This window comes from Lithobates pipiens, unplaced genomic scaffold (assembly GCF_037356315.1).
Source record: "Lithobates pipiens isolate NorthernLeopardFrog02 unplaced genomic scaffold, aLitPip1_a1.2 Scaffold_19, whole genome shotgun sequence".
Classification (NCBI taxonomy): Eukaryota; Metazoa; Chordata; class Amphibia; order Anura; family Ranidae; genus Lithobates; species Lithobates pipiens.
Genome location: NW_027507764.1, coordinates 80,240,215 through 80,256,576, shown reverse-complemented (window position 1 = coordinate 80,256,576; position 16,362 = coordinate 80,240,215). Strand labels below are relative to the sequence as shown.

At 41.9% G+C, this 16,362-nt stretch overlaps 1 protein-coding gene across 2 annotated transcripts in view; it reads left to right on the top strand.

Moving 5' to 3' along the window:
- Positions 1-16,362, top strand: part of LOC143996111 (phosphatidylinositol 5-phosphate 4-kinase type-2 alpha) — a 179,344-nt gene that overhangs the window by 140,146 nt on the left and 22,836 nt on the right. For both annotated transcript variants that reach the window (XM_077490958.1, XM_077490959.1), the window contains exons 4-5: positions 8,833-8,985; positions 12,343-12,489. In XM_077490958.1, the coding sequence (XP_077347084.1) occupies positions 8,833-8,985; positions 12,343-12,489 (300 nt within the window). The remainder of the gene's footprint in view (positions 1-8,832; positions 8,986-12,342; positions 12,490-16,362) is intronic.

Sequence of the window (16,362 nt, the reverse complement as noted above, 5' to 3'; positions counted from 1 at the left end):
TTATCTTTTGTTTATCCATATATTAAACACCAACTCATATGAAATAAAACTTTAAGAATTTTTTGTACCTTATCAAAACATGTATGTTAAACATATTCACGCATGCAACGGCTTTATAGGTCTGTTTTAGAGTCTTAGATCCCATGCATTTTCCAACGCATTTTGTGGGTTGCCCCACTTTGTCAGGGCCTCTTAATGTAGGTTTGTAATTAATTACAGTACCTTCTATAGAATCAAATGCCCTGATGAAGAAGGGGAACCCGCAAAACATGTTGGCCAATACATGGAAATCCTAAGGCTCTAAGATCTACTGTATATGGCTGTTGTTGACGTGTGAATGTTCTTAACAAAGTTTTATTTCATATTTAAACATGTACTTTTTTTTTTATACCTTATGAGCCTGCAATGACGTCAATCCCAAGCATGCGCATGGGAGTCACCTCATCACAGCACAGAGGGGCCCCATAAATTTACTCTGAGCTGTGCATATGTGGCTCAGTATACATGACAGCTGACAGACAGGGAGAAGCATTTATGGCAGAAGTGACAACTTGAGTCTTCTATCATGAAAACCCGTCGATCAAGTGACCATAGCCACTAGCAGTATTTATCGTATTCTGCTGGCCTGGAAAGCTCGGGAGGGGCATGCTGGGTAGCCAGCTGCACCGCATTCCTGGAAGAAACTCCAAGTGGGCTTCAGATGCCCAAACTCAAGCTGGCGGCTTACAGGATCCAGAGGGGGCAATGAGTAAGGATGCATTTACAAAGAAAGTAAATGAATACATATGCAGCATATGCCAAATTGCATTGCATAAGCTGCGACTATGACGGGGGGTGCTTTTTAAAAAAAAAAATTTTTTTTTAAAGGCCGGAGCTCTGCTTGTCCTGGAACTAGTACTAGTGTCCATAGAATTAAAGCTGTACATCATTTTTCATGTAACATGAAATTAAAAAACAAAAAAAAAAGGGGGGGGGGGGAAAGAGTCAAAGGAGGAATCATAGGGGTTTATTTACTAAAGGCAAATAGACTGCACTTTGCAAAGTGCAGTCTATTTGCCTTTAGTAAAGAGTTGTTCCAGAGCTTAGTATTGTAGTATTGGTATATAAGCAGGCGCTCTGCTGACTTCCATCATTCAATCACGTGCAAGCAAAAATGTTTGCCATTTTTCTTGCATGTGATTGGGTGTTCTTTGCAAAGTGAAGCTTTCCCTCATTTAATAAGCTTTGGAGCAATTGCACTTTGCAAAGTTCACAGCCTATTTGCATTTCGTAAATCAACCCCATAGTATTCAGCGGGCAGGGCGGGCGTTGGACACTAGCTAAGTGTTGAATGCTTGCAGCGGCCAGGGAGCAGTAAAGTGGCAGAGTTTAAAGACAACCCACAGAAAAGGCAAGTATAGATGCTGTGTGGTTTTATTATTTTATTTTATTTATTTTTTTAATAAAGAATGCACCTATTTTTTAAGTGACACTTTAAAAACCTAGTGCTAGGGAAAGTTTAATCTAGAAGTTGGAGGAAGAGGACAGGAGGGTTCCGTGCTTATGATGATATATAAATATCTACTGATTAGGAATGGTGTGTGTGTGTGTGTGTGTGTGTGTGTGTGTGTGTGTGTGTGTGTGTGTACGCGTTTTTTTTTGTCTTTTTTTTTATAGTAGAGGACGTTTTGGCCCACCACATCGCCAAATTGCTGGACTAACTTATACACTAATATTAAGGTTTAATTGTGACTTTCCACTGTAGTTCTCCTTTAATGCCAAATCAGCACAAGTGTTTCTAGTTTTTAGACTTCTCCCCTGTGCCTTGTACACGCCACTCAAGAATCATAAAGGCATTTTATATCTATTTACTTTACGCCGAGCCCCCATTACGCCTCTGTTTTCATGCCTGCTGGCAATGCTGTAGACAAGGTTTCTTTCATGTCTTACCAAGTCTAAAAGGGTGCTCACCTGCCACCTGGTGGACATCTAAGGGTTGACCAAGACCTGTCAGTCCCGGCTTCTAACCTGTCACCCCCCATCATTCCAGACCTTACATTGGCAGAGCACAGAAGGCTGATTGTGCTGCACTTAATGGTGTATGAATATTTATATACTCGTTAATACAGCTGTATACATAGAACATATGTTAAGTACACACAATGCATTTTCTTGGATAGAGACTAGTTTAAAGAGGAAGTAAACACTGGTGGGTTTTACTTCCTCTTTAATTCCCTGCAAAGTTGAAGCATAATGGGCTAGTATGCACCGCATACTAGCCCATTATGTGTCACTTACCTGAAAACTAAGCCTATGATGTCCCCGCTGGCTGGAAGCGTCCATCTTCAGCCCTCTTCCTTCCGGGACCGCAGACTCTGTCTCTGTGATTGGCCCGAGTCGCGTGACGGCACTCCCTTGCATGCACGTGGGAGCTGCCAGTCGCTGCATGATCCCTTTAGAAACAGCACAATCATGCCCTTTAAGTACACATGTGTCGATGACTTTTATCATTGAAATGCATTGAACATGCAGCAAAAGCGCATAAATAAGGCACCTTTGTTACATTTTTTAAGCGGTATTAAGTCCTATGACCTATGAAAAACACAGCATTAGCATGGTAAAATCCCTGTAAAGTCACAGTGAAATCCTATGCATTTTTGGTGCCATTAGCTGCACTTTTTTCTCTTATCAGCAAAATGCAGATAACACCATTTTTGGACAATATGTTTCGGTCGCTGAAATTTTGTTGCATCTCTATTTAAAATAATTGCGAAGAACTGAATATAAAATAGCAGTAAACACAACACAAAAAGCTAGTTTATTGATGGAACAACTAACACCATTATACCGAAAATGTGCATCAGAGTAAGTATACGTGTATGAAGGTCAGACCTGTGCATGACTAGTCTGTATTAGCTGCAATCCCAGGCCAAACCATTAGTGACTCCAGTATTGTTTGTGAAATTGTTGGCCACAAAGTCACTCATTTTAATATCGTTTACTCTCCTAAGTTATTAAAAATTGTTTCAATATAATATATATCAAAAGGTGTGTACTAATGCGCTAACAAAGCAATCTGTGCTGACTATGAGGTATATATAAATTAATAGATAAAGTGCTAAATGAAAATAAAAAGCAGCTAAACTTCTAAAGTGTTACCAACACCCATAAAAAACTGTATAAAAGGTGAAGTAGCGCTAGTTAAACCAATCTAGTAAACAGGTGAATAAATATCTAACCAATTATCAACAAGGGATATACATATCCATAAAAAGTCATAAGTAAGTTCAAAAAATATTAATGATGATCCACAACACGTGATCTAAATCAATATAATAAAAATGCAATAAATACTGATATGAGAAAGGAAAAAAAAAAAGAAAAAAGTTCAATTTGAATAAGGTGCGATGTAAATGAAATATTAAAGCGGAGGTCCACCCTAAAGTGGACCTTCCGCTCATCGGAACCTCCCCCCCCCTCCGGCGCCACAATTGGCACCTTTCAGGGGGGAGGGGGGTGCAGGTACCTGTACAGTACAGGTATCTGCACCCACTTCCGGGATAGCTCTCTGCGGAAAGGGGCGTAGATTACGCCCCTTTCCGAAAGTCCCCCGCTGCCTGCTGGGAAACACACAGCTCCCAGAGGCAGCGGGACCATCCTTATTGCGCAGCGCGACTCGCGCATGCGCAGTAGGGAACCGGGAAATGAAGCCGAAAGGCTCCACTTCCTGATTCCCATACCCAAGATGGCGGCGGCAGCACCCGAGAGACGATCTAGAGATCGGCTTCTGGTGCCGACATCGCGGGCGCGCTGGACAGGTAAGTGTCACTATTTTAAAAGTCAGCAGCTGCAGTATTTGTAGCTGCTGGCCTTTAAAAAAAAAACAAAAAAAAAACTCGGATTCCCGGCGGACTCCCGCTTTAAGTGCAATATTGGAAAAATATAATCCACAGACTATAAACAATCCAAAGAAAAAAAATATAATATAATAAATATATATCTATATATATCTATATCTATATATCTATATATCTATATATCTATATATCTATATATCTATATATCTATATATCTATATATCTATATATATATATATATATATATATATATATATATATATATATATATATATATATATATATATATATATATACACACACACACACAGTGCCTTGCGAAAGTATTCGGCCCCCTTGAACTTTTCAACCTTTTGCCACATTTCAGGCTTCAAACATAAAGATATAAAATTTTTATTTTTTGTGAAGAATCATCAACAAGTGGGACACAATTGTGAAGTGGAACGAAATCTATTGGATTTTTGAAACTTTTTTAACTAATAAAAAAATGAAAAGTGGGGCGTGCAAAATTATTCGGCCCCCTTGCATTAATACTTTGTAGAGCCACCTTTTGCTGCGATTACAGCTGCAAGTCGCTTGGGGTATGTCTCTATCAGTTTTGCACATCGAGAGACTGAAATTCTTGCCCATTCTTCCTTGCAAAACAGCTCGAGCTCAGTGAGGTTGGATGGAGAGCGTTTTTGTGAACAGCAGTTTTCAGCTCTTTCCACAGATTCTCGATTGGATTCAGGTCTGGACTTTGACTTGGCCATTCTAACACCTGGATATGTTTATTTGTGAACCATTCCTTTGTAGATTTTGCTGTATGTTTGGGATCATTTTCTTGTTGGAAGATAAATCTCCGTCCCAGTTTCAGGTCTTTTGCAGACTCCAACAGGTTTTCATCCAGAATGGTCCTGTATTTGGCTGCATCCATCTTCCCCTCAATTTTAACCATCTTCCCTGTCCCTGCTGAAGAAAAGCAGGCCCAAACCATGATGCTGCCACCACCATGTTTGACAGTGGGGATGGGGTGTGGAGGGTGATGAGCTGTGTTGCTTTTACGCCAAACATATCGTTTTGCATTGTGGGCAAAAAGTTGGATTTTGGTTCCATCTGACCAGAGCAACTTCTTCCACATGTTTGGTGTGTCTCCCAGGTGGCTTGTGGCAAACTTTAGACGAGACTTTTTATGGATATCTTTGAGAAATGGCTTTCTTCTTACCACTCTTCCATAAAGGCCAGATTTGTGCAGTGTACGACTGATTGTTGTCCTATGGACAGACTCTCCCACCTCAGCTGTAGTTCTCTGCAGTTCATCCAGAGTGATCATGGGCCTCTTGGTTGCATCTCTGATCAGTCTTCTCCCTGTCTGAGCTGAAAGTTTAGAGGGACGGCCAGGTCTTGGTAGATTTGCAGTAGTCTGATACTCCTTCCATTTCAAAATGATCACTTGCACAGTGCTCCTTGGGATGTTTAAAGCTTGGGAAATCTTTTTGTATCCAAATCAAAAATGCAATAAATACTGATGTGAGAAAGGGGGGGAAAAAAAGAAAAAAATTCAATTTGAATAAGGTGCGATTGTAGATGAAATATAAAGTGCAATATTGGAAAAATATTATCCACAGACTATAAACAATCCAAAGAAAATAAAAATAAATATATATATATATATATATATATATATATATATATATATTTTTTAATGAATAGTCCAATAAAGCAGCAATAAATAGTGAACTAATGCACTATAAGTAAGGTGCAGTGCCTTGTGAAGAAAATGGCATATCATCCATAAACGAGGATCATAAAGATCAAATAGAAAAAATAAATGGAAGCCAGAGTACTGACTCCAAGTAATCTTGCAACAATACAGGCATACCCCACTTTTAAGTACACAATGGGGTTTATTTACTAAAGCTGGAAAGTGCAAAATCGGGCTCATCTTCTACATAGAAACCAATGAGCTTCCTGATTTTGCACTCTCCAGCTTTAGTAAATAAACCCCATTGTGTACTTAAAAGTGGGGTATGCCTATATCACTCTTTTTCTATAAAGACAAATGGGAGTGAGAGGGAAAAGAGCTGGTGTGGAAGTCCAACAAAAGGAATCATATAGTTCAAATAGAAAGAAAACAGAGTTCTGTCTTTTCCTATGAAGACAAATGAAAGTGTGGGGGGAAAGAGAACAGGTATTGGAGTCCTTCAAAAGGAAAATTAAGCAGACCACTTTGGAATGTAGAGAAACTACATATAGCTTGATACAATCCTCCCCCCAGTGGTGCCAGCCCCTTACCTCACAAAGAGACCCCAGATGGGACTAGTTGTGCATCAAAAGCCATTCAGACAGTGGCTCAGGATCCTTCTCAAACGTCCAGAGGGTCACTGTGCTGGTTCCCGATCTCCAGGATCTCTTGTCCTGGAATAATATAATATAGACCTGTCTAAGCAGCTCCTTGTTCTTCTGGCCTGCTTGTAAATTCACATGAAAAGTAAAAACTTTTTTTTTTTTTTTCCCATTTTGGCTAGAGTAAGGGAGGGTTATAACCCCTGTCAGTTTATTTCCCTTTCTGATGACAACCCAAAATTTGGGATTATTCTTTTGCTTTCACTTTCAATGACGGTAAACAGGACAAATAGAGAGGCTGAATCTCTGCAATGGGGCACAGACAGCAATAAAAGCCAAATAGTTGTAATCTTTTGTAATGTCCAAAACTTAAAAAAAAAGAAAGTTTTGCCTTTTTAGTTATATTTTATCTTCAGACGTTCGAAGAAACCCATGATGGCCTTTCTAAGAAGCTAGTCTGTTTGGGCGCTATGGAAAGGATGGTAGCAATTTTTTGTAGGGGATTAGTGAGACCTGGGATAGAGTGGTGTAGAAGATCTGTTCCAGGACCTTTCTGGGTAGTGAAATAAGAGAGTTTGGGTAAGACTGGACCAAAAGGATATCCATTTTGGACCACCATGCGTGGAGCACATCGTCTGACTGGCCTCTTCATACAATATTATTCGTATCCAGTCATGTTCTCAGTTTCTGATATAATATATATATATATATATATATGTGTGTGTGTGTGTGTGTGTGTGTGTGTGTGTGTGTGTATATGTATATATATGGGGGACTGCAACAAACAACCATTTACGGCCAGGTACATGTTGAATTTAGCTTGAGGGGACCACAACACATACAGTGCATCCAGAAAGTATTCACAGCACTTCACTTTTTCCACATTTTGTTATGTTACAGTCTTATTCCAAAAAGGATTCAATTCATTATTTTCCTCAAAATTCTACAAACAATACTCCATAATGACAAAAGTTTGTTTGAATTCTTTGTAAATTTTATTAAAAATAAAAAACGAAAAAAAAATCACATGTACATAAGTAGTCAGCCTTTGCCATGACACTCAAAATTGAGCTCAGGTGCATCCTGTTTCCATTGATCATCCTTGAGATGTTTCTACAACTTTATTGGAGTTCATCTGTGGTAAATTCAGTTGATTGGAGATCATTTGGAAAGGCACACGCATGTCTATATAAGGTCCAATGGATAGTGCATGTCAGAGCACAAACCAAGCCATGAAGTCCAAGGAATTGTCTGTAGACCTCCGAGGCAGTATTGTATCAAGGCACAGATCTGGGGAAGGGTACAGAAATTTTTTATGCAGTTTTCTGTAGCATTGAATGTCCCGATGAACACAGGAGCCTCCATCATCTGTAAATGGAAGAAGTTTGGAACCACCAGGACTCTTCCTAGAGCGGGCCGCCCAGCCAAACTGAGCGATCAGGGGAGAAGGGCCTTGGGGAGGTGACCAAGGACCCGATGGTCACTCTGACAGAGCATCTGCATTTTTCAGAAAAACAACCTTCTCTACAGCCCTCCACCAATCAGGTCTGTATGGTAGCGTGGCCTGACAGGAGCCACTCCTTGGCAAAAGACACATGACAGCCCACCTGGAGTTTGTACCTGAAGGGCTCTCACCATGAGAAACAAAATTCTTTGGTCTGATGAAACAAAGATTGAACTCTTTGGCCTGAATAACGAGCATCATGTCTGGAGGAAACCAGGCACCTCTCATCACCTGGCCAATACCATCCTTACAGTGAAGCATGGTGGTGGCAGCATCATGCTGTTGGGATGTTTTTCAGAGACAGGAACTGGGAGGCTAGTCTGGATCGAGGGAAAGATGAATGCAGCATTGTACAGATACCTCCTTGATGAAAATTTGCTCTGGACCTCAGACTGGGGTTAAAGGTTCATCTTCCATCAGGACAACGACCCAAAGAACACAGCCAAGATAACAAAGGAGTGGCTACTGAACAACTGTAAATGTCCTTGAGTGGTCCACCCAGAGCCCAGACTTGAACCCGATTGAACATCTCTGCAGAGATCTGAAAATGGCTGTGCACCAATGCTCCCCATCCAACCTGATGGAGCTTGAGAGGTCTTGCAAAGAAGAATGGGGGAAACTACCAAAAAATAGGTGTGCCAAGCTTGTAGCATCATACTCCAAAAGACTTGAGGCTCTAATTGGTGCCAAAGGTGCTGCAACAAAGTATTGAGCAAAGGCTTTTATTTTTATTAAATTTGCAAAGATTCCAAACAAACTTCTTTGACGTTGTCATTATGGGGTATTGTTTGTAGAATTTTGAGGTAATTAATGCATTTTGGAATAAGGCTGTAAAAAGTGAAATGCTGGGAATACTTTCCGGATGCACTGTAAAAGCAAAGACCGGTTTAGTCTAGGAGTTATGATTTCTGGGTTTTTTTTTTTTTTTTTTCCTTTTTTTTTTTCCTTTTTTTTTTTTGTGATTTTGTAACATTGTAAATGCACTGTGTTCTTTTTAAATTCCTAACTTTTCTGTGCTATATTTACTGACTGAGTACCTACAGACTAGAACAAAAAACATGAGATTTGTAAAACCTTTTTCCAGTAAGATGAGAAAATGACTCTAATTTTCCTTTTTGCGCAGACAATGTCTTTTCACTTACTATATCATGTTTGTCTAATTTTTAGAACTCCCTGACAAGATGCGCTCCTCTAGCCAATGACTCGCAGGCACGCAGTGGTGCGCGCTTCCATACTTCCTGTGACAAGAGGTACATCATCAAAACGATCACAAGTGAAGATGTGGCAGAGATGCACAACATCCTGAAGAAGTACCACCAGGTAAAGGCCGACTGTCCTACCTTAGAGCTTAAAAATACCCTAAAGCGGTTGTCTACCCATCCATGACATCACTGCAAAAATGACAGCTCCCCTTAGAAAACAGAAGTCAATGGAACAACTGAATACAGAGTTCTATAAGTGTTGTATTTTAAACCTCAGATCCAGGCAGCCCAACCTTTTTATCCTGTTTGTACATAGTGTGCAAGATTTAAACCAACTATAGACAACTCAAAAACCAGCCACATTTTGATTCATCTATGGGCAGACTGACGTTTTCTTCTTTTTTTTTTTTTTTTCATGAGATCATTGACGGCAGCTATAGCCACCAGCAGTCATCATTGTGTTCTGACAGCAGGGAAACCTCTTGCTGTCAGAGTACAATAGCGCAGTAGAAGGGTTTCAGTGTTGATGGGGAAAGCAAGCAATTTAGGAAAGAAAATTTCATAATCTATAGCCAGCCTTAGACTAGACATACACAAAGCGAATTTCTTTCCTGCAACCACAATTCCTCCATCAAAACAGACAGAGTTAATGTGGGAATCCCTCCTGCTGGCCCATTGTCTTCTCTGGGTGGGGGGAAGCCGCCCCCGCTGGGAGCAGACAGTGATTATATTGCAAACTAATGATATGATATTTGCAAACTAATCTGGCAAGCTGGTTGTACCCAAGTTGATCCATCAACTTGGTACATTCAGCCCTGCTTAATGGTTCAAATCTCAACCGGTTCCTGCTAAACTAGCAGAGATGCGAACCGCTTGGCTTTAGAAACAAACATTGACAATAAAAATCTGACAGTGGCTTTAAGATTGAGACTTCCTGTCCAGACATTAGTGAGAAATTTCACATCAAAAAGTGGCAAAACCACAATTTTAGTAGAGTGGGGAAGGATTGGAACTTCTGATGTCCTAATTGCTGCCCTGGCCTTACTGCCCAGTGACACCCCACCCCCACCCACCAATCACAGAAATTAAAGAACATTTCTGCAGCAGGCATTAACGAAATCAAAACAGAAAATTTTAACCGCTTTATCGAAAACCAAAAAATAGATAATAGTCTGTTGATAGGCTTTGCCATTCAAGGCAAAGTGACAGTGTCTCCCGATAGCGGACCACATCCACCCAGTCATGCATACTGTACTTGCCCAGCTATTCTTCCCTGCTGCAGCATCCCAGCCTTTCCAGGCTCCTTTGTTGGCTGGTGTTGGAGCTTAGCTAAAGGAATGACATCATGACGCACCTCCATGCAACAGTGTTTGGGACTGGTGATTGGTCGCTCAGGCCCGAGCACTGTCTTGTGGCAAAGGTCACATGCTCCACATACCTAGAAGCCCCACTCCTTTTAAAGCGCAAATCTGGTAAAAATGAAAATGAATTACTCATTTTGTCTAGAGGAGAGGAAAAACGTGTATTTACCTTATCCCCTGCTTCTTTGGCAAATTGGGCTCCTCCGTAATCCAGCGGTAGCCTATCCCTTGGTGTCAAAACTTCCAGTGCATAACTGTGGGCCCTGTTTTGGTCTTGGTTATGTAAGGACCCTAGACTAGTGGGGGAGAAGACACTGCGGGGACCAGTCTAGCAGAGGGGAGAAGCAAAGGATCGGGTTAGTAAAGGCTGCTTTCACACTGGGGCGGTAGCGGCGTCGGCGGTAAAGCGCCGCTATTTTTAGCGGCGCTTTACCGTCGTTTTAGCGGCGGTCTGCGGGCGCTAGCGGGGTGGTTTTAACCCCCGCTAGCGGCCGAAAAAGGGGTTAAACCCGCCCGCAAAGCGCCGCAAAGCGCCGCTGCAGCAGCGCTTTGCCGGCGGTATTGCCGCGCTGTCCCATTGATTTCAATGGGTAGGAGCGGTATAGGAGCGGTGAATACACCGCTCCTTCACCGCTCCAAAGATGCGGCTAGCAGGACTTTTTTCACTGTCCTGCCAGCGCACCGCCCCAGTGTGAAAGCCCTCCGGCTTTCACACTGGAGTTAAAGGGGCCGGTTTTTTTCAGGCGCTACACAGGCGCTATTTTTAGCACTGTAACGCCTGAAAACCGCCCCAGTGTGAAAGTGGCCTTAATCTTTTTTTACTGTTCCCCTAGCCCTAAAAAGCAATTCACTTTTACAGTGCTGGCGTAGCTTGGTGCAAAGGCTAATATTTTAGTTGCCTGGAGTCGCCAAAGACTTCGGCAGTGCTGGCAAGTGAAGGAGCATAGCTGGCAGGTATGCCTGCCTGAGTGCAGTGGGCTATGGGCAGGCATTGTCGCTTCCCCCTACATTACCTTTCAGGTAAGTCAAATTTATTTGAGAACTTTGGTCAACCTTGTGGATTAATAGGTGTTTTTTGGATTTCATATGAACATCGCTGGCATTCTAGGCCTCCAACTTTCAGCACATCCATATAGATATTGTTACCTGCATTTTGAGATTACTGGGAAGCACCGTTAGCTCAGATGTAGCAATTTGTTAAATGGACTCGGGGTGAAGCTCTTGAATTTATAAATACACATTAAACCAAATTATAGATTGAAACCAGCTAAGCTTGTTGTGTGCTGTGGAAACTTGGAGGCTCTTTAATAAGCTCTCGGAGCCCCGCTGAGCGCATTGAGGATGGAAAATGTGCTGATTCTATCATCTGTGGGCTCATCCGCTGCCTCCTGCGCAAAGAGGAAATAGGCCAGCACATAACCACACGCCATTGATCACATTCGTTTTAACAACACATGTTTTATGTGAGCTCGGTTGTCCCTTATACGCAATATTTAACCTCTTTTGTGACTAAGGGGGGGTTTGTATTTGCGTTTAGGACCTGTATAGTTACATTTGGAAGGCTTTCAAGTGAATCCAAACCCAAGAACAGAAATTTAACATATATCAGCTTACTAGTCATCAGAGGTGATGGTTGTATTTGTTTCCTATTTCCAGCAGCTAAAAACATTTTCAGCAAATACAGAAAAAAGCCGTCACTTTCCAGAGATGCCATGTCCTTGTCACTTCCCGTGAGCCCAAGCTCTCGTGCACACAGGACATTTTTTCTTTTCTTTTCCTCGCCTTTGTTCCTGGTAGGGAAAAAAGCAGCTTAAAAACTGTGCCTAATGTCACATTTTACACACGTGTTTAGGCGCATCAAGCTTTGGGGCGTTCATGGATTCCATTGGCTGATTTTTTGTTTATTCTGCCCATTGGAATGAATGAATGCTCAAGTGCTAAATGCATCTACCATTTAGATACGTTTACATGCAGTTTAAGCCTGTTTTTTTTTTTTCCTGTACTGTTTATCTAGTTTTCTATTGTGCAATTTACTGTTTTTTTCCTGAATATTGTGCCAGACACCAAGCAATGTTTTATAAATGAATGCATTTTATCTCCCGCTTTCTTTGCAGTTCATTGTGGAGTGTCATGGGAACACGCTTCTCCCTCAGTTCCTGGGCATGTACCGGTTAAATGTAGATGGAGTAGAGACATACATGATTGTCACAAGGAACGTCTTTAGTCACCGTCTATCTGTGTATAGGAAATACGACTTGAAGGTAGTGACATTTTATATAATTGAGATAATGAAGTGTCCTTGTGCCTTTGTCTTTATATTGTTCGAATTACAGTGAATGCTAATAGTTGGATTAGCAAAAGCTATATGACACATTTACTAACCTATATGATTTAAAGTGACCGTGTTTGATGAAGATGATCAAGCTGACAAGTCTGCCAAAGAACGGCCTCCTTGTGGTTCCAGCAAGTACATCATCTTAACATCAAATCAAATTTGGTGCAGTCTGGGGACCTCATGGTTCCTGAGCACTTACCTCTCCACAGTGGACTTGGCTTCTACCATACTGAAAGTTAAGGTAGACCTGTACATTTTTAACCACTTCAATACCGGGCCTATTCTGGCACTCCTCTCCTACACGTAAAAATCATAATTTGTTTGCTAGAAAATTACTCAGAACCCCCAAACATATATATATATTTTTTTAGCAGACACCCTAGGGAATAAAATGGCAGTCATTGCAACTTTTTATTATTATATTATTTATGTATTTGCGCAACATTTTTTTCAAACGCATTTTTATTGGAAAAATAGTTTCATGATTTAAAAAATAACAAAACGGTAAAGTTAGCCCAATTTTTTTCTTTAATGTGAAAGATGATGTTATGCCGAGTAAATAGATACCCAACATATCGCGCTTTAAAATTGCGCACGCTCATGGAATGACGCCAAACTTCAGTACTTAAAAATCTCCATAGGCGACACTTTCAATTTTTTTTACAGGTTATATATTGAGAGTTACAGAGGAGGTCTGGAGCTAGAATTGTTGCTTGCGCTCTAACGCACGTGATACGCAATACCTCACATGTGTAGTTTGAATGGCGTTTACATATGTGGGCGGACTAACGTGTGCGTTCGCTTCTGGGCGTTCGCTACTGGGGACAGGGGTGTTTCAAAAAACAATTTATTTTTATTTTATTTAACTTTTTTTTTTTTGATCACTTTTATTCTTATTACAAGGAATGTAAACATCCCTTGTAATAGGAATCATTCAAGACTGGTCCTCTTTATTGAGAGATGTGGGGTCAATAAGACCCCACAACTCTCCTCCAGGCTGGAAAGCATGAGATTGTGAAAAAAATGTCACCGATCCCATGCTGACAACCGCGATCGCGGCTTTGTTTACTGCCGACGGTCATAGAGATGACTGGAAATCTCTATCGTGATCATCTGGCGCCGTATGATTCTTTCTCCGGGCCCTCGATGGCACGGGAGAGCCCGGAGAAGCACCGGATGGCGGCAGGAGGGGGAGGGATGTCCCCTCCCGTCGCCTGTAAGAACGATCAAGCGGTGGAACTGCCGCTATGATCATTCTTATGGTGCACAGAATCGCCGGCTGAAAACAAGGATATCTGAATGATGCCTGTGGCTGCTGGCATCAGTCAGATGTTCCCACTGAAAGTCCAGGACGTCATATGACGGCCTTGGGTGGGAAGTGGTTAAGCTGAGCTGGATGAAGAAGTTGTCATGTAGGATTTTTTTCTGCCAATGTCATCTTCATAGTAATGCTTTACCTTTTGCTGGCTTCTGTGTCTGCTAGGGTTACCACCTCATCCCTTTAAACCCGAACACATATTAATTACACAGGTTCTGTGGCTGATTAAGGTGGTAATTAAACTCACTTGGTGCTTTATCGGCATTAAATTAGCCTCAGAACTTGCGTAATTCACGTGTGTTCCGGTTTAAAGGGATGTCTGCTCATGTATTGGCTCCTGCTAAGCTGCCTGGCTGCAGAGTGGTACTGCAAGTGCTGATCGGGAGCAATCTGCAACACCCACCACAGGATCTGTACATATAATATTGTTGTGGATGAGAGATGGAGGAGTGATTACATCGTTCTAACTAATAAGGGCTTCTAAACTGGGGATCTTATATTCTCTGAATGCCCTCCAAGGGGGTACCAAAAGACTCTTAGGCCGCGTACACACGCGCGGACTGTTGGCCCAACTTTGTCCGTCCAACAGTTTGAGCGAACAGTCCGCTCAAACTTAGCATGGACGGACATGGCCACACACGACGGACGAACAGTTTGCTGAAACCGTGCGCGATGACGTGAACGGCGCGTATGACGGGACGAAAAATACGACGTCCTATACACTGCAATGCAACCTTCCGACGTGGAAATCCTTTCTGAGCATGCGCGAGACTTAGTTGGCCGAACAAGCCTACACACGAGCGAACAGTCCGCTGAAACCTTGTTTCAGCGGACAGTTTTTCGGAATTTCCGTAAGACCTTGTTCGGCCAACTGTCCGCTGAAACTGTCCGCTGAAGCCCCACACACGAGCGGACTGTCCGCCCAAACACTGTTCAGCGGACAAGGTTGGGCGAACAGTCCGCGCGTGTGTACGCGGCCTTACGCTAGATGGAGTTAAACTGTACCTAAACCCAGCAACAAAACATTCTATATTGTAGATTACCAGTTCTTATCCTGAAAAAAAAAAGAAACCAAATGGAGCCACCACATTCAAGTGCATTTTCTACAAGTACAGCAAAATGCCTCTTGATCCTGCCAGAATTTGTGTCCTTGTGACTTCTTGTGCACTGAACTGAACACTCTAACAAGATTATCAGCTTTCTCAGTTCTCTTCTGTGAACAGATCATCTCCCTCTATGGTATGGAGCTGAGGTGTTCTGGATGTCCTAGGGCAAGGGTCTCCAAACGGTACGTGGGCCAAATTGTATATTTTTACAAATATTCGCAGGCTGAAAAAAAAAACAGTTTTATAAATACATACATTTAAAATAATTAAACCCTCTGTACGTCCAGGAGTGCCCAGTAGAGTATCCCCTTGAATTCACCAGTGCCCTGCAGGGTCCTTCCTTACATCCAGGGGTGCCCATCAGAGTATCCCTTTGCATTCAGATGTGCCTAGTATAGTAAGCCCTTACATCCAGGAGTGCCAAGCAGAATTCCCTCTTACATCTTAAAGTGCCCTGCAGAGTCCCTCCTTACCTCCAGGAGTGCCTGGCTGGCTGGCAGGGCTGCCGCCAGCTTAAGACTCCTTGGGCAACCGACTTAATGCACCAGGATGGGGTGGGATCCTAATCCCCGCCCATTTGCTAGGGATTCTAATTTTTAAGCCCTTCCCACTGCCTGTACACACCAGTGCTTCTGATCATCTGACTGCTGTGATAGCCTCTGATTGGCTATCACAGTGATGATCCGTCATTGTGCAGCCCACCCATGTGTGTTTTTTTTTTTTTTTGTTTTTTTTTTCCTCGCCTCTAAATGCAGAGAAAGATGCATTACATCTTTCTCCCTTGGCAAGAAGTGCGTAAAATAAAAATAAATAACATGTAAAAAGATAAAATAGCGAGATCAGAGCTTGATCTAGGGCAGCAAAATGCACCTTTACCTGTGTAAACAAAAATCTTTACACCTGCTCTGCTGGCTGGCAGTGGATGTGGATGTGTTGGTCCTTATTGTGATACACAGACTGGCACATACGCTGCCAGCCAGCCGGGGCTCAACTAGACACAGTACAAGGAGTGAACATTGTGACCTTAGGACAGGTGCCACTGCCAGTGTGTTAATGGCAGGATCATCATAATAAAAAAAAATCTGAAAGACGAAGCTAGTGTATTTAATGCAATGACTGGTAAGTTACAATATAAAACGTGAGAGTTCTTTTGGGTTTAGATGAGCTTTAAAACGGATGATGTGTTTTTTTTTGTTTTGTTTTTTAACAAATTTATAACCAAACAAATTGGTGTTCTGACTGGATGCTTTAAAATTAAGAGCTGCTAACAACAGGTATCATTAAAAAAATATACAGCCTGCTTAGAGGAAAAAAACTTTATATAGACACTAGGGTTGCACCGATACGAGTATCAGTGCCAATACCGAGTATTTGC